This window comes from Schistocerca americana, chromosome 11 (genome assembly GCF_021461395.2).
Source record: "Schistocerca americana isolate TAMUIC-IGC-003095 chromosome 11, iqSchAmer2.1, whole genome shotgun sequence".
NCBI classification, from domain to species: domain Eukaryota; kingdom Metazoa; phylum Arthropoda; class Insecta; order Orthoptera; family Acrididae; genus Schistocerca; species Schistocerca americana.
In genome coordinates, this window is record NC_060129.1 from 81,185,843 (window position 1) to 81,205,532 (window position 19,690).

Sequence of the window (19,690 nt, forward strand, 5' to 3'; positions counted from 1 at the left end):
CTCGAACTCGGGACCTTTGCCTTTCGCGGGCAAGTGCTCTACCAACTGAGCTACCGAAGCATGACTCACGCCCGGTACTCACAGCTTTACTTCTGCCAGTACCTCGTCTCATTCTGTTAATTGCACTTTAGCTGGCCACATCTATGTTAGCAAACACCAAAGATTTATGGAGTTGAAATCTGCCTCTAAAGAAGATATGAGTTTGATTGAAGGAGCCTGTAAGTCTGAGTTATGAGTAACTTCTGCAGAGCTGAAAATTGTTTTTGAGAGAATGACTGCCACTTCGATGATGGTAACTTTCCCTAAGTGCCCTCATAAATCAAATACAAGCTGTTAAACTTTGAGCCCAGACAGATGTTATTTTTTTTACAAATCAACACACTATTGTTCATTCGAAGACTGTCTGCCAACCTGTATGATGGAGATAGCAAAATTGTAACTGAGTCTTCCTGTAATACCCATTCTTAAATACACCCCACCACGTTTCGCAGGCAATGTTGCATATCCGTTTTTCCTTTCCAAAGATTCTCATTAAATTCCCCGAGACCTCTGTTATACTTCTGTATAGTCTACAATAACCGTTACGATCCTGGCAGCGTGTCTCCGTATCCATTTGATATCTTCTGTTGCGCCTACTTCTTCACAAGACATTTGCAAACAAAAAGTTGAAATTTCTGGTATTTTTCAAAATAAGTTCTACAAAGTTCCTGCATAGAATGGTTTATAATTTAACTCTGAGTCATCCTTGGAAATATTTCATTTCATTATTTGCTTGACTGTGAAGCTATTTAATTTTGAACAGACAATTCTTTAAATATGGATATATCTGAAACTACTACACATAAAAGGATACACAGCACTCAATGTTGGCTACCCTATCATTTACAATATGCCCAGGGAGGACAGTCACACACCTGAGAAAATTGAACCGAACTCTGTACAGCACCCGAAACAGTCAGACGACAGGCCACTGAGGGATCAACTGCACGATAAAACAATAAAAGACCTTCATTAGTATTATGAAATTACCATCATGAACAACAGAAATAATTTAGAAGAAAGAAGTCTGGGATACATGTTTCCACAAAGTCTAAAAAGACAAGAAACCAATAAAATCACTTTGCCAGTATGGATCTGAACCGTAGTGTTAATTCCAAATGGATGAAGTTGAAGATTGTGTTTCAGACAAATGAATTCTACTCCTGAAGTTGTTACAGAAGCCAACGAGGCAATTTGTAGGGACATCAGTCACTGAGACCTCCTCCGAAAGTGTCTATGTGTGTGCACTTTCAGAACCCCAATGAGTTATTCAGTAATATGTTTCAGACATGGGCACGTGAGAACATCTTTGTGGGGTTAAGTGCTACGATAGAGGGTGTCCGTGATGCTGTGTTATCAATTAATGTCGGAAACATGGGAAGAATACGAGTCCCAATGCATCTCAACATTTACCCTGGCTATCATACTATAAATAGACTGCAACTTTTAGGCAAATTAGCCATTTCACACCAGTGCTGTAACATTTCTGCCTCTCCTGATACTTCTAATCTTCATTACGCTCAATTTCTGTGGAAGTTTGATCTATGTGGCATTTAGTAGCTCTGTTGGTAGACTGTAGTTAGCAATAGTGTCACCAGATGGCAGTTGCACTCAGTTTCAAAGCATAGTTTCAGCTTCTGTTGCACTACTGATTTCCTGCCTCATTTCAGTTCTGTACTGACGTATTGAGCTCCTCGCTTAGTTGCGTTGTAAGGAATGCAATACAACACTATACACGTTTCCCTTCTTCAAGCTTTATCACACACAGAAGAATTTTTGAATGTTGCACTCTATGTGAAGAAATTGACAGAATGTAATGTACTGAAATGAAATGTTTACTGAATGTAAACATTATCACACGTGTGAAAACAGAAACAACATTTAACATAAATTTCAAATAATAAAGTACCCACACCACCAGTACTCTGTCCAAAACCATGGACCTGACAGAAGGTATAAAAAAATTATGTGAAGTGTCTAAAAGATCAAGAACAACCTTTCTATTCAAAATGAAGATCAAAAATGTTTGAATATATGTAAAAATATTTTACCAAATAAGGTTATAATACAAAAGTCTTATTGTGATTAAGATCTAAGCAGTGACAAGGAAGTACAGGGAAAAACGGGATAAGTTCGCCCAAGCGGGACTGGCTCGTGCCCACAGCACATGGCTCTGCTACCACTACACCGGTGAGAAAAGGTTAAGGGTTGCCAAGTCACAATGTGCAGCTGAGTTCAACACCAATGAAGCAAGACAAGGTGAAAGGAAAACTTGCACAAGAATTTTTGGAATATATACTGCGTTCGAACACTGTGAATAACATCACAGAAAAGGGTCTCTTCGCAGGCAGGTCAACATGTATTCAGAAAATAACATCCTTGTGAAACACAACTAGCACTTCATTGTCACGAAGTAATGAGTGCTATCGAAAGGGGGACCTCACATTGATTCCATAATATCTCTAGACTTCCGTAAGGCTTTGATACTGTTCCTAACGGAAGCTTCTAATCAAATTATTTGTGTACGGAGTATCGCTTCAGTTGTGCAACTGGATTTGTGACTTGCTCTTGGAAAGGTCACAATTCGCACTAACTGATAGAAAGTCGTTGAGTAAAACAGAAGTGATAGTTGGCATTCTCCAAGGAAGTGTTACACGCCCTCTGTTGTTCCTAATCTATATAAGTAGTTTAGGAGATGATCTCAGCAGTCTTTTTAGACTGTTTGTCGTTGATGTGTCATTTATCATCTAGTGAAGACATTAGAAAACCAAAACCAATTGCAAAATTACTTAACACGACATATGTGTAAGAAGCGACTCTAAACAACAAAAATTGTAAGGTTCTGCACATGATTACCAAGAGGAGTTCATTAAGTTTCAGTTACACCCTACATCACACAATTTTAAAGACTGTTGAGTCGACTAAATACCTACAGATTACAATTACAAACAGCTAAAATTAGAACCATCACAAAGAAATTTGTGGGGAGGGCAAAAGAAAGACTGCGTTCTATCGTCAGGACACTTAAGAAAATCAACAAAGCTACTGAAAAGACCGTCTACCATACACACTCATCCACCCTCTTCTGTATCGTAACTATCCAGTACCACAGAGAATTGACGGAGGACACTCAAACATTCAAAGAAAGCCAGCTCTTTTTGTATTATCGAGAAACAGGCGAGAGAGTATGACAGACACAATATGCGAGTCTGGACTGCAATCCTTAAAATAAGTGGCAAGTTCTTTTCACGACCAGCCGCCAACTTTCTCCTCTGAATATAAAAATATTTTGTCGACTTTCTTCTATTACTTTCATTTATTTTTTACATTCACAGGAAGTAAAAATTTCATCAAGCCAACTGCATATCTGGAAGGATACTCTGTACAACTGTATCTCGGATATCAGTCGAGGACGTCACGGACGAGGCTCTCTTCTGGGGTCACTCGTCAGATAGCCTGCCGACCAGGGGAGTAAGTGCAGCTCACCCCTGATGGTGTGGGCGGCGACGCGCGCCTGGTGCAGCTTGGGCAGCACCTCGACGTCCAGCAAGGTGGGCGCGGCGCCCGTTAGGAATGGCCCCCGCAGCCCCAGGAGGTGCGCGTCCGCCTTACGCAGCTCCGCCTCCAGCTGTGATGTGTCGCGCACCACGCCGCGAACCAAGTAGCAGAAGCGGGAGAACATGTCCCTGCAGAGCAGACGGGACAGGTCACGGGTTCAATACCGATGAAGCTGTTCCATAAACTGTACTGTTGCGCTAGTGGCTGTGCTCACATATCAATAGTTTTGCTATGATGATTGATGGTAAGTAAGCCATTGTCTGTGCAATAACATCAGTTGCCCTTACATGTCTGCATGTACGAGAGTGGGAACTTAAATAGTGGCAACACTACTGTGGTGACACTATGCAATGGACTTTACTATTGTCGCCGACAGCACACGTTGTTGATATACGTACCTTACCTCCGAGCAAATGGACTCGTCTGTCCCGTGTCACCGGCGTGCACACACTGAGGAAACAGTCACTTGTGAACGAGCGGTCTAACGTAATGGTGCCACTATGTTTTCGAAACAGGAACAACGGAGTTGGATCGAGATTGAATGTGCCAGAGGTCGTACAGCAAGACAGTGTCATCAAGGTCTTCGAGAGGCGTTCGGGGAATCGGCATTACCACAACCCACCCATCATTTTGCACGACAATGCGCGAGCGCATACAGTGCAAGCTGTGGCTGCTCTGTTTGGTCAATGGGACTGGTAAGTACTTTTCCATCCACCATACTCCCCGGACTTAAGTCCTTGCGACTTTGATTTGATTACGAAGGTGAACTGTTCCAGAGATTCGACAGGCAGTAGATCACTCCATTCGCACCATCAATAGAATGGGCTCCGCCAACGATATACCACGCCTTCCACATCGCTGGCAACGGGTTCTATACAACACTGGTGACTACTTTGAAGGACATTAACAGGTGCAAACATGTAACTGTTTTGTACCAGTTGTGAATAAATAGTTGCCACTATTTGAGTTCCAACTCTCGTATATTCAGGGTGAACATTAAGTTTGGGAACACTTTCAATTATTTATTGCACAAGAACTAAACATTGTACAGATGCCATACATATTGCATTTTGAAGAGAAACTCTGAAAGTTGTTTTTACAAACATATCATACGGGAACCATGAGTGACCAGGCAGACATCAATACGGTAATCGAATTTTTGCCATACCTGTGGTAACATGGCATTGTCAATTGTGGCAATCACTTTCCATACTCTCTCCCAGAGCTCTGCTACATCACGTGGTAGAGGCGGTACATACACCAGATCTGTAATGTGTCCCCACACAAAAAAGTCACACAGAGTGAGATCTGGAGATCGGGGAGGCCATTTCGTGAAACAGCTATCCCCTTCTGTAGCATGGCCGATCCATCGATGTGGCAGCTCCGTGTTCAGGTACCCACGAACTCCACGATGAAAATGGGGTGGAGCCCCATCCTGCTGAAAGATGAACGGAGAATCTGATTGCATTTGAGACATCAGCCACTGCTGCAAGATGTCCACATAGGAATACCCAGAGACAGTGCTCTCGGCGAAGAAGAATGGCCCCTACACTTTTCGACGTGACAAGGCACAAAACATATTTACCTTTGGAGAATCACAGTCAAATTCAATGCATTAATTTGAATGCTTTGTGCCCCAGATTCGACAATTATGCCTGTTCACTTTCCCATTAGTGTGAAAAGTGGCTTTGTCGCTAAAAATTAAGCGATCAAAAATGCCATGCCCATCCTCATTCAACTGTTGCAACTGCGAACAAAACTCAAAACGCTCTTCTTTGTCATCATTATCGAGCTTCTGCACTAGCTCCAATCTGAAAGGTTTCACAGACAGCTTCTGTTGCACGACATTCCGCACTATTATTGGAGCCATTTTGAGCTCATGTGATGCACGACGCACTGATTTCTCTGGACTCCTTATGAACATCTCTCATACGCACTTCACATTCACTTCACTCACACTGAGACATCCACAACCCATCATAGCAAATTTGTTGTGCCAGTGGTAAATGGTTTTCCTTGTTGGTGACTTCTTACTGTTCTTGGTTCTAAACATCTGTTGAACAGCTGTAGCTACTTGTTTTTGTCGAACTCCAACACACAGAAAGCTCGTTCCGTACCTGAACTCGCCATGTTTGTGATTACCACTCACTATCAGCAAATAGCAAACTACGCTGTGGTGGGGAAAGAAAAAAATTTCAGGGTGTCTCTTCAATATGACATATGTGTGATATCTGTACAGTGTTTGGTTCTTGTGCAATAAGTAATTGAAAGTCTTCCCAGACTGTGTACACCCTGTACACCCTGTACACACACACACACACACACACACACACACACACACACACACACACACACACACACACACACGTTCAGTGTTCAGATAAGCATAGCCTGTGATGTGCACCCACCTTCCATCCCCCCAAAATGGTCCAGCACATGACGCAGTGGCACACGCAGCATAGCTGCCGAGGGGGGCACGTGGGGGAGCGTGGGCTGGATTGCGCATCTACACATTGTGCTACTGCAGTAGCTATACATTATACAATATCTCCATTACACAATAAATTTAATAATTTTTTGGTACCATTTACTTTAATAGATGTAAAAAAAAAGATATTCCATTCGCTACTTCACCCTTCTATGTTTCTTTTTTTTTTTTTCTTTTCTTTTTAAAGTGGCCTGTGTTCTTCCTTAGGATTGAAGCTATCTCCATACCAAATTTCAATGAAGCTGGTTCAGCGGTCTAGTTGTGAAAACATAACAGTTGTTACATAATTACTGGAATGTTAAACCGTGACACAACATATAATTTGTCCCAAATCACTGGTCAAACAAGACATTTCAAAAAATGAGTTATTGTAAAGATAGTGGATATTGGACAGTGAAGATGGATGAAAACAATGATTTTTGGTTTTCATCCTGTCTGGTGCACCATTTAATTCTGCTCTGCCAAATGTGTGCCATAAAGATTATGTGACTGGTTGATTATATTATTTTTTACATATATATTTACAAAATGATCTCACAAGCCTTTCACTATGGCATACCAACTTCATCAAGATAGCTGTCCTCCTCAGATGGTCAACAGATAAAAAGAAGAGACAAACGACCACAACAGAATATACTAAAATCTACCATTTACATAATGGTCATTATGTAGGGAGTTACCAGTCAGAGTTTACATATTCTATAATGATCATTTGTCTCCTGTTTTTATCTGTTAGCAATCTGAGGAGGGCCAGTGACTGTGGCCAACTCCTGTTACGGTTCTGACAAATGCTCATCCAACTGTGTAGTAAAAAATATAAAAAATAAAAGATCAAAAGGTTTAAATTAAAGATAGAGGCTTTATTCTGGCATTTAAAGACAGTGGGCACAAATCTCCGCTGCTTTCATTGATCGAACAGTGTCATATTTCTCCGAGTCACAGGTAAGACAATTTTTTGAAACACCTGTTACATGATGTCCTTATGTAATTTTCTGTTAGAGGTATCTGCAGTTTGTGTTACTCTATGATTAAAGTGTGTGTGCTTACTGTTATTAAATTTTTAGTCACTTTTGATTTTTAGTTTGTACCTCATTTGTAATGTCCAGCATAAGACGCTGTCACAGGTGCAAATATAATGATAACGGCCATTTCTATAACTGTTCTATAAAGTATGAATGTTGCAGTAAAGGAATAGAAGGTGGAGACTTCCAAATATCTGAGACATTACACTGCTTATATACATTAATAACTTCAGAGGAGGAGACGTCACAGACATGCACAAAAAGAATGTGGTCCAAATTGCAAAGACTCGAGGAGGATCTGAAAGGCAACTAAGAGACTGTAGACATCTCACAGACACTGCTCCAGTATTATTATGGTTTGGCTATATTGAGAAGAGCAGTACAACCAACACTGCTAGTCCATCCCCAAATGACAGCACTCGTTTGTCGCAAAAGTTCCAAGTCACGATGTGGGTTTCACAAGGGAAATTACATTCCTAATATTTACTTGAAGTAGAAAGAACAACTAAATGGGAATGTTGAGAAACTACAAATGTCCAAAAAACTAAACTTTTCATGAGATATAAAAAATATTCCAATCTTAAGATTATGTCAAAATTCCAATTTTCTTCTCGTTTTTCATCCAAATGAAAATAGAGGGAAGAATGACACTGCACTACAGACAATCATGACAGGTTTTCTTGATGTTAAGGTAAAATTTATTTAGTGAATATGTGGGCTTTCTCAATATTTTGTAATAAATAAGCATAAATCATCACTCATACTTTATTGCTAATATGGACAAAAATAAAACAAATTACACCTATTTTCCATTCTCTTTGGAATTATACTCCACACATTGTTCATTCTTTGACTCATTAAGTGTAGAAGATCCTGATGTTTTCTTCTTTTGGTATGAAAAGTATAAATCACTTCAGTTCATGCAATTTCTTGTCATTTATAGGCACGTATCAGTCATTCTCTTTGTATAAATCAAATGCTGACAACACAAAATTTTGAGAATACCCACATCTTTTCTACACGAGGCACTGCATAACAACAGAGAGAATGCCGGAATATATGAGGTTTCTCTATATCACGATAGACCTATATGTTTTAAGCACAAAATGATAGGCAACGCAATTTTGTCAAAAAAAAACTTGAGTGTGTTTGGTTTCTCAATATTCTCATTCAACTATTAAAAATGCCTTTTGAGATCTAAGTGATTGAAGGCATTAAGGAAAATTTCATTACAGTCATATAAATGAAAGTTTCAGTCACATAATCTGAAAAAAGTGTGTCAAAAATGTTTTTGGAAAAAGAAGTACCTGGGGGCTAATAGTGCTGAATTTTGTAAGATCCACTAATAAACAAATTAAAGCTACAGAAGTAGAGTTCATATAAAATAACAAGACTCCAGTGTAGAAATGCAGTCTCACCGTGAGTGCTGGGTGAGTACCCCTATCTCTTTTCTGCACAGTGTGCCACTGAAGCCTTAGTGCATCACAGGAGTAAAGAAAGTTCTTCATAATCAGACTCGTTTGATTATACATAGTGTCATTATATTTCTGTCAAAAGATGCAAAGGAGGAAGCAAAAATCTCTTTAAAAACTAATTGGATCCTCATCAACCCTTCTGCCACAAGAAGGAGCCAGTGGGTTCCAAAAGCTCGCAAATTTCAGTATCTTTATACATGTGTTCTCCTGCCACTGCTTAGCGAGTAGATTTTTTATCTATCCAATTACAGACTGCAGGAACTGCTAGCTACTACCGTCTCTCAATACAGAGGACAAAGGAAGAGAGAAAACATAGTCACATCTACTTCCTAAGGCTTCATTACTTCAGAAAAGGTGCAGAAGGAGAAGAAAATTTTATATCTATGTAAAATTTACAGGCAGGTCAGTAGCATAGTAAGCAATTTTATCTGCATTTTTTGTTTTATGAGATTTCCTACTGGCAGGTTTCTGTTGTCGAGCTGCACCTCCTCTACCTCACAATGGCCGTTCTTGTCCCCTACCGTGGCATCTGTGCAAGTAAGGACCGAGTTATTTTGAATGCCCTTTACTATGGGGAGACAGAGGGGACCATGCCACTGCAGTTTTCACTGCTGACAAAGAGCATCTTGCCATAGCAGAGAGACTTGATCTTCAAAAGTTAAAGGACCTGGAACTAAGAAGATAGTCTCTCAAATTGAAGAAGACTATGGCACTGGACTGTTCTAGTGCTATACAAGTTATCTGAACTTTTACTTATTTACTATTTTTTTCCATTTCTCTTAACTTTTACTGTCTGCGCTTTAGGTACAGTTTACTTTGGAACCACATGCAATAGGGAGTTTCAGAATTTGTGTGCTGTTTGATACAACATTCCTTAGAATGAAATGAACAGTTTCCTTACCATATTGAGAAAAAGTTTAGAAAAACAATCATTTTTTTCTCAGCAGTTGCTAGACTACAATATTTTTGGTTTTGTTTTGGTGTTGCAAGCACACACACAAATTAAATATTGGGTTCATTTTATTGGTCGTTATGTTTTTATTACTTTGAGTAAGCTTCTCTATGATAGCACTGTAACTTTTCTTGTAAAACATAGGCTCTACTGAAGCTGTCTGCAGCAACAGCAAAACATTTCATTCAAAATTGTAGGCTTATTGTGCGAGGATACTTTGAGCTGCATTATAAAGCATTATTTCCACAGCTTAGGGCACCAAATAATTACAAATTGCATCTAAGTTTGTCATAGCATTTCTGCAAAGCATTTAAGCAAAATAGTTGAGCTACTTGTAACTTTTGACATTCTTAATATTCCAAATTTTTTCACGATTTTTGGTTCTTCGAACAAGTCCACCTTGTTCCCTTTATTCAGTTTGTGCAAAATTACAATATTTTATCTAGTCCAGATAGTGGACATCCAGTCCTACAAATGTACCTGGCTACTGCAGATTTATTGACATTATTATGTCCGATGGAACTGTGTGTTTGATGAATCTCACTTTCAAGTTCTTCACCATCTTGCTCTCCATATTCCACATCACATCAACACTGTATTTTACAGGCACCTGATCTGTCATTTTTATTTAGTATTATTCTTCAGATTGTCATGCAATCTACGGCACTTTATATGGTTCATGTGTTTTCTTTAAAATCTCTTTAAAAATGCTATAATAAACTTGATTATTTCTTTTAATAACTGGGTGATTTCATTTCAAATCATACAGGTCATGTCAACTTGTGATCATGAATTTCTCTGGAAAAAAATATGTATTAGACCTCTATATTACAAGTATTAAAAAAAATAAGGTATTTTCATTTTATTTTAATTTTTGTAAATCGTGCAGCCCTTTGAGAAATGTATATTTTGTTAATAACTCTTAAAACAGTAGAGAACAAAAAATATATAACTAATAAACCAAAAGTGCTGGAAACCTGGCAGATATTTTGCATTCAAGTTTCCTCTCAGTGTGTTGCAATTTAGTTGAGACCCCACATTTACGAGCTTCCTTTAACTTACAAATTTAATATGCTGATTTTTCCACTCAAAAAATTTTTGTTTCTAATTTGGAAAGTCACAGAATGCTTATCTTTTCGGTCATATTACCAGATACTACTGATGTACTTACAAAACAGTATCTTCTCTGATTCAGCTATCTGTATTATGTAAATATTTACAACCAAAAAAGTAAAAAATTGCATTTTTGCTAGTTTTTACCGAATTATTTATTCGAAAACCCCTATCTGAAAACTTTTGAGAACTACACAAAATATTGTTTGATTAATGTGTCATTAAGCAGTGCAAACACAGTGGGCAATATTTTTCTGTGTTATGTATTAAAAATTTCACTACATTCTGCACCTTTTACATCACTGAATTTCTAATATAAAATATCACTGAATTTCTAGTACAAAATATGCACGTTGGCAACAGTGCTTTCAGTGCTCTTCTGTTTTTAACACACATTTGTTTTTTCTTGTACGTTAACCAATTTTGTATTAAGTTTCGTGTTTGGTTTGAACTTTTTGTTAGATACAATGTCAGTGGAAATACAGCAGTGAAAGAGTGAGGTGTGTGGACTCTGAAAATAGACAAAAGACTGTGGTTTGTAAGAAAAGTGAAACACACTTGTTGGAAATCTATCAAAGGTATTGCGGAAGTATCTTGGTCCTCAAGTAACAGTATTAGAATGACATTCATTGTCCAGGAACAGCTACACTCACTACAAAAGAAAATTAGTGACAATTCATGTGAACAATCACCATCACAAGTCAATACAGATGTTTATATTCCAGGGTGTGAAGCCATTGATGCACTGAATGTTAAAATTTCTGCTGGGGCCCCTGCTATATCCCCCTTTAAACCTCTAGGAAAGGTAAGAAGCACAAGAAGGATGTATAAAGAATAGTGGAAGAAATTGAAACAAGTTCTATACAAGCAACATCTTCAAAACATTGGGAAGATATAATGTAGATGCACTTGGTACAGAACCTGAAGATAGTGATACTTGCACAAAATGTGACGTGTGGTTTCAAAATCTAAATACTGCTACCTCAGCAGCCACCTATACTGAGAAGGTACAGTTACTGACACCGATACCACGTAGCGATTCTAAGCAGCAGATACAGAAATACATACCCTATTCCTCACATTACTAAATTTCAAAAGTTCACAAAATAAAGAATGAGAAAGGTATTGGGTACGCCCAAATTCTTACCGTGGGCATCTGTTGCAAGACAATATGCTTACTGTTGCTCTGGAATATTACCTAAGTGATGGCAAAGATTGCACCAGACGAAGACCTTACCAGTTTGATGTTGTCTCTGTTAGTCAAACGATGAAAAAGTTAAAAAGATATATGACAAGACCAATAAAAGAAGTATATCTCCTAATGAACAAGCAGAACCCGAATTTAAAAATTGGTCTCACAAAAGTCTACTCCTTATGACCAAAATGGGTATAATGCCAGCTAGTGAAGGAAATATACACATGTATTTACTGCACTAATTTGAAACTTGTTTGTTTTGCCATAAGCAGTGTCACAGGAATGAAGTACACAGAGATGGACCTGATGTTTTTGTGCATATGCCAAGTGCCGCAAGATAAATGTTGGTAGCAGGCCTGTGCAATGTGTCCTAGTGCTGAAGTGATGACTGTTAAAGCATTGTACATACAGGATACTGACAATGACATAATATATGCATTGTGGAAAAGGGGGAGAGTTGGTGAGAGTAAAGTCAGAGAAGTTTGTTACAGATGTTGGGCATTGGGTCACGAAAGGAATAGCTTACCATCTTATCCGGAGGATCGGAAACACACCATAGCACAAGTAAAATCAGACACATCACAGAATACTGACACATTAGTGCTCCATTTCGACTTTGCTTAGAACAGGTCTGCTGCTTTGTAGAACGAAATTCAAAGTTACCACTGCCACATATCACAGGTACCAATATTTGCACGTGTTGCTCACTTCGTTGGAACATCACACTGTTTTGCTATTGTCAGTAATGACCTCATTCACAACAGGGCATGTACGTGCTACGCTGTCAGAATGATAATTGATGACATAGCATCTAGAGCCCATGCATTTTCTAAACATGTGTACGTGACTGATGGTGCAGCATCTCATTTTAAAAACCGCTTTCAGCTTTATGAGCTTGGTCAGGAATTAAGACAAAAAAATGTATATTTTCAGCAGCAGATCACAAAAAAATTGCATGTGATGGGGTAGGGGGTTTCTGTAAACATCTTGGGGTTGGGTTGTTTGGGGGAGGAGACCAGACAGCAAGGTCATCGGTCTCATCGGATTACGGAAGGACAGGAAAGGAAGTCGGCCGTGCCCTTTCAAAGGAACCATCCTGGCATTTGCCTGGAGCGATTTAGGGAAATCACAGAAAACCTAAATCAGGATGGCCAGATGCGGGATTGAACCGTCGTCCTCCGGAATGCGAGTCCAGTGTGCTAGCCATTGCGCAACCTCGGTCGGTGTAAACATCTTGCAACAAGATTTAATCTCCAGCGTGATGCTGTTGCTGCTACAACTTATGCTACTGGATTTGTACACACCGTGCCAGCATTAGTGAACAAAACATGAAACTCTTAATACTAAATGAAAGTATGAGGGTAAGACCATTATTATCCACAATTTAGTTATATTTTTGTTTATTTTGGTAGTATTGTCAGTTTAGGTTGATGATGCATGCTTTGTTTATTTGTTGTTATATCTTTACAATTTTCAACCTGCTAGGTTAGTCTCGTTGTCGCTGTCGTGCTGTTAATCATGGCTGCCCTGCTGTCTATTTGCACCAAAGAAGAGCAACGTTCAGTGATTCGTTTTTTGTGGTAGGAAGGCGTATCGGGGGCCGAAATTCATTGAAGAGTTTCAGTACAGTACAGGAACAGTGTTTTGCCACAACGGAGTGTCTACGAATGGATTGAAAAATTCCAAAATGGTCGCACAAGTGTTATGCATGATCTAGGAGCCAGACAACTGTTTACCGCCACAAATGAAGAAACCATGGACCGTTCAGGTGGAATGATTCTTTAGACAAACGATTAACTATTGATGAAGTGGTACACTGTCTGCAATTTAGTGATGGTTCTCCCTAGCAGACTTGGGTTTCATAAAGTTTGTGGAAAATGAGTCCCAAAACAACTCGCATAGTTCCATAAACAAATGCGCTTGGACATCTGCAAAAACATTTACGGTAAAGAAGGGGACAACTTCTTAGACAAGAACAGTACTGGTGACAAAACATGGATCCATCATTACGAGCCGGAGAGTAAACGGCAGAGTGTGGAATGGAAACATCCAAATTCACTGTGCAGGAAAAAGTTCAAAATCCAACTGTCCACAGGAAAATTGATGCTTACGGTTTTTTGGGACACACAAGGTCCTGTACTGGAACATTATGGGGAAAGGGGCACAACAATAAACTGTGTACGTTACAGTGAGATGCTTAATGCCACATTAAAGCCTCCAATTCGAAGCAAACACCAAGGATTGCTGTCAAAGGGTGTTGTGTTGTTGCACGACAATGCCCATCCGCACACTGCTGCCCACACTACTGAAACGCTCCAGAAACTCAAATTTGAAGTACTGGATCATCCTCCATATAGTCTGATCTTGCCCCTTCTATCACTTGTTTGGTCCACTCAAACAGGCATTAAGAGTCTGTCGATTTGCCTCTGATGAAGTGGTGCATTCTTGGCTCACAGCTCAACTGAGAACCTTCTTTTATGAGGGCATCAGGAAGCTTGTACATTGATGGATCAAGTGCATTTCAATGCACTATGTCGAAAAATGATGTTCTTGTAAGTTTCTTATTTGGTTACAATAAAATTTTATAACTACTTTGCATATAATAATCGACTTAGCCTCATACATTAAGCGAATTCCATTTTAAAAAAAAGAGAGAAGAGTGGTCTGCTATGAAGACTGCGATAGGAATTCAATCAGGTCATTACTGGGTTGCATCCTGAAGTGGTACATACATTGCAAGAAAGATTCATAACAAAATGCAGTCTGTTACTGTGGTCGAAATGCAGAGACCACGATATACATCAGAAGGCTTTGTTGCAAGCCACTTCATTTCTTGTGTGTATAACAGTCAGTGGTGGGTGGGACAGATACATGTGTCTCATGAGGTGCATGATATAACCGTCTCCTTTATGACAGCTTATGGTCCTGCTAATGCTTTCTAATCGTCATCATCAAAAGGTCAGTGTGCAGTTCCCAGTCCCCCATTACTGCTCTTGTTGGATCATCCTTGTCCTTGCGCAAATTCAGCTCAGCTATGCAAGTTCAATGAGGAAAACAAATGAACTCTTTTCAACAGTGCTGTGTTGATTGTTATAGTGTAGGCAATTTTAATTCATGGAAAGTCATGAAGACATGAAAATCCTGACACGACAATAACAACTTGTGAATAATATAATAAAAAGAAAAATGGGTATAAATATTCTATATGTCACTTTTGTTATAAAAAGCTTTTGAACAAGATTATGAATTGTTTTCCCACTCACTTATAATATTGTAAACAATTTTTTTGATTCTGAAACGCCACCGATGGATGATATTTACTTAAAATCAGTGATTTAAGTGTACATGATTTCTTGACTTTGAGGGTAGAGACAGGTCTGCTTAAAAAATTCCTCACATTTTATACACACTGCCCACTCTAATTGTACATTCCCTAAGTACAATGACCAACCAAGTACCATAAAATTTTTAGAACAGTTAGGATGGGAGTTTTGGAGAAAATAATTTTTAAATAACCAAAAAATTTCAGATAGTTTCTTCTTCGTGTATAAATATTTTGACAGTTTAAGGCTTTCATGTAGTAATGTCATATCTGACAGTTAGCGGTCCTTCCACTTTACCATTTCTCAAGATAATTAACATCCTGTGACTACTCATATTTTCAAAACAATTTTGAAATTTGCAAATAGTTACAAATTTTCATAGTTTTTTCCCAAAAAGAAGAAGAAGAAAGAAAAAAGCTCAGACGTGTATGTATTAATCATATCTCATAGTATTGGGAACAAAGTATTTATTGAAAATAAATTCAGATCTCTATCACTTTTGGTTTCTTTATTACAATTTTTCAATTTTCCCCTTCGTTACGACATTTTCATGAATATTCGCTTGGAGAGTTATCATGTGGAACTTCAACATATATTTTTTTTTTTTTCAGTAAACTTTGAAATGGTGATGTGACACATTCACTTCTGACCTGTACGATTTGATATGAAATCGCCCAACTTATATCAAGATGCCCTAAATTATGTGAAAGTCACAGGCTTCAATCTGACAACGTGTCAGTACTCAAAAATCTTCATAGCTGGTTGTAATGGATCAACACTCCATAATAACAGGTTGTGATGACAGACTGTACCATAACTCGAGCTCTAGGTTAGGGGGGAAGGTGACAATTTGGGAGTGATTTGGTGAAGCCAACAATTGAGTATGTGAAAGAAAGGTTATGTATTTAACGGTCAAATTTCGCTACCTATTTACTCAGCTTCTCATTATAAACACACAAAACTGTGAGGCAAATTCAGAAAACCTGAAATACACAAGACAAATTTATCATACATCAATGATGAGAAATGCAGATGGGAGGTGGGTACATAACTCATGCTACTGGTTTTATATAGCCAACAAATACTGATATAAATACAATCTTAGAATGTGCTCTGTATTTGGAAGTCATTGATATTAACTCCAAAAATTTGTAGGCATTTACCATAACAACAAAAATAATTTTGTGACCCATGGTGCATGTACTAAGCCACTAATTGAACTGCACAGGTAGCGGAGATTTTTCTCATGCCACAAACTGTGGTTGAATCAGTGCTTTATGCATCATAATGATGTTACGGCACGTGATGTCGTGTGTTAAACAGAAGCAGAATAGAACATTGGAACCGAATTTAGCGATACTGAACACTGGCTTTGATATGTGTCGTAACGACAATGTGGCATATGCGCGCAAACAGAAAGAGAACAGAATGCTGACAATATTTCTTGTGTGTCTGTATTTTGGAGTGTAGATAGTGGTGACAGACTGATCTATAGCATAGCTCAAAGTCTGGGTTAGGTTGTGAGTTGGTGGAGTCAATAAATTTGAATATGAAATCTTACATATAATGATATTACAATCTGTAGTGGAGCCCAAGTCTAGGTTAGGTAGAAATGTGACAGTTTGTTAGGAGCTGTAGAAGCGGTATCAAATGTTTCCATTAATCCAGCACAATTACCCACAATAACAGCAGTTCAGATATGTGAGGCATAAACAGAAATTATACAGCATATAGGCCTATAATGGATCATATACACCATTAACTGCTACCATTTACTACAAATAATAAAGTACAGCATTTTTTTCTCACCTGGTCGCTAGCTCCGCAGCAGCCTCCAGCTCAGGTGTAGCAGCTTTTGCAACACCACCTGGGAAGTATTTCTCGAGAAGAGCCGTAATGTCATCTGCGCTGTCAACAACTGACTCCGGACCCCATGGCCCGGCATCCAACTTTGCAGCAGGAAGGCGAAGTCTTGCTCCACCTTCGCCGAGGCATGTGAACTCCGGAGGAGGTCGAGAAGGACATACGGGAATGATGCGGTACTTGAGAGGTGGCTTGGTGTCACCAGAAAGAGATTTAAGTTCGGCCAAGAAGATGGAACGCTGACTATCTGGGCACGCTCCCAAAGATCGACCATCGCGTCCAGCACGGACATACAGTGTCATAAATGGAGTGGACTGGTTGTCACTTGAGTTGTGCGATGCCATTGTATGACAATTTCAAATAATAAAATATTCTTATGAGAAACCTGGAGGGTAGCACTGGTACAAAATTACAGAAAATGCTTTGTGAAATCTCTGTATCTCTCTCAGTATTCAGATTCTTCAACTATAATATGAACAAATGGCTGGCAATCTCTGCCCAACTCTTAGGCAGATGCAACTTTCCCTCTGCCAAAGGTAAGTGACTCTTCTAATTCGTTTTGTTATACAGAGTACAACACAAATAAAAATGGAACTGATGCCTTACGGAACTATTTCTTTTCAAAACAATATTAAAAAAACGAACAAGAGAAAAGTATTTTGTCAAAGTTCTGTCGAATTAAAATTTGTCTGAACCAGTTTGTGCTATTTTGATCCCTACTGTCAATCACAAAAGTGACGCTAAATAAAATTAAAATAAATACAACTCGTAATAATCACATCACTGTTTCTGTCCGATAAATTTTGAGACAGAAATTGTTCCGCCTCAGTATGTCCTACTCGGATATACACAGGAATATTCACTACACTTGTGTATCATTGATAAGTTCACAGCCGATCTTACCACTAGGGGCCTTCCACAATGTTACTTATTGTCGTAAAATAATTCAATCCATCGCAACATAAAATTCACCTCGTCTCGTCAAAGGCAGAATTTGCACTGGCTACTGCACTTTCGGTGAAACAAGGTAACTAGCGTCGCAGTAAAATGCGAAACCATTGGCATTAGATGGCGCCTTTCTGCTGACGAACGATGCTGGTAACTGACTTTGCAGCTTTCCTACCGTCTCCGGTATCCCGAGTACGACGCCGATCTGAAATGAGCGCCGACGCAATACGCAGAAAAATAGATGCTATCTTCTGTTAGCGGTGACGCCCATCCGACGCCAGAGGATCTCTGGTCCACCTCTCCTTCACGCTTTACTAACACTTACTCGAGGCAATAATTATTTTCTATTGGACACCCGTTGCGTCATAACCTAACTTTAACTGCTAGGCATGAACCAAATTGGCCGTGAGCGAAGTTAGAAAAAGACGCAAGAACATAACGTAAAACAGCATGGGAAGTCAAACGTCGAAAACACATGACGCAAGACGCGGTCTATATGTGGGGCCAAAAAATAAAAGAACTCGCTGGCCTTCCTTTATAAATAGTTCCGGAACTATTGCCACAACGGACAATGAACGAGAATACTGTGCATCCACCATCTCCCGTTATTTTAACATGTAACTCTCGGACGTTGTAGTATCACAGCAAATTATAAACCAATTAAAAAATAAACTGCAGACTTACCTGAATGACGAATTTGCTATTGTTACGCTGCTTATTAGACCGGAACCAGTAGAAGAATACGAGTGCTTTTTCCTGTAAGCCTAGTTGTCAAATGATTGATTGCTCCTTAATAATAAATAAGCAATTGGTGAGATAATCCCAAATTGTTTATATTCCAACTAAATTGTAAATCCTAACAGTTGTCTTGCAAACTCTTCTGCTCCACACGTAAACAAACAATTGAACCCTGGGTGTGTGATCTAAGAATATGTGTGAAAGATATCCTTGTATTTCGAGGGGTTGGCAAGAAAGTTTCGCAAAATTGCAGTCCGCAGTGCCCATACTTTTTTAAAAGTTCGACAGCAGCATACGAAAACACTTAATTTGCAGTTTTCATCATTGTAATATGAATTTGGTGCAGTCAAATTTTAAAGCATTCCCAGGTGTTTCTTGTGACCTGTGAAATACATTTAATCAATACATGTCTTTAATAAGTTTCTAGGTACTGCGTTTTTTGAAGTCGGTTGTTTTACTTGATCTTTTTTATAGGAATAGCAACACGGAGTGGCAATAGATCTAGTGCACCGTACATGAAAAAGATTAAAATCTTCATAACAAAGCGAGAAAAATTATTGTGTGTGCAGTGTTACGATTTTAGTTTCTGGGTGTTGACGGGCTAGACATTGCAACAAAGTTGATGAATTTCAGTACTTGCAAATCATGCCTCGCCTGTATGAAATAAAATGTACAAAATAATCCAAAGTTCTGTAGTTCTCTTAAAACACTATGAAATGAATAAATCGTATTTCGACTACGAAACTGAACAGAGTTGCAATGCGATCCATACCGAATGCATGAAATATGTACCGGTAATGTTATGAATGGGTAAATAAAGTAAATCACATAACCATGCAAAAGTACTTGTGATATCTGCAAGGTCGGTGTCACCAAATATGTGGTATCTGGTAGAACTGAAAATTTATTTCCACAAAAAGTACCACTATACAGGATAGCTTGAAAGCGTGGAAGGCCGAACAATGAACTGTTGAGA

The 19,690-nt window shown here is 38.8% G+C and overlaps 2 protein-coding genes and 1 long non-coding RNA gene across 4 annotated transcripts in view; 1 reads left to right on the plus strand and 2 right to left on the minus strand.

The window, feature by feature from the left end:
* Positions 1-18,566, minus strand: part of LOC124554167 (chloride intracellular channel protein 5-like) — a 36,227-nt gene extending 17,661 nt beyond the window's left edge. Inside the window, exons 1-2 of the mRNA XM_047128238.1 lie at positions 16,975-18,566; positions 3,526-3,725 (exon numbers count right to left, since the gene is read on the minus strand). Of these exons, the coding sequence (XP_046984194.1) occupies positions 3,526-3,725; positions 16,975-17,372 (598 nt within the window). The 5' untranslated portion in view covers positions 17,373-18,566. The remainder of the gene's footprint in view (positions 1-3,525; positions 3,726-16,974) is intronic.
* The window catches only part of LOC124554168 (transcription initiation factor TFIID subunit 10-like), a 103,041-nt gene extending 84,131 nt beyond the window's left edge, over positions 1-18,910 (minus strand). Inside the window, exon 1 of one of the 2 annotated variants that reach the window (XM_047128239.1) lies at positions 18,661-18,910. The gene's annotated coding sequence lies outside the window, so the exon portion shown is untranslated. The remainder of the gene's footprint in view (positions 1-18,660) is intronic. The other variant, XM_047128240.1, reaches the window with a different exon arrangement.
* A 19-nt stretch (positions 18,911-18,929) lies between these two features.
* LOC124554169 lies at positions 18,930-19,458 on the plus strand. Its single transcript, XR_006968270.1, has 2 exons — positions 18,930-19,082; positions 19,189-19,458. It is a non-coding gene; the product is annotated as an uncharacterized LOC124554169 (long non-coding RNA).
* The last annotated feature ends 232 nt before the right edge of the window (positions 19,459-19,690 follow it).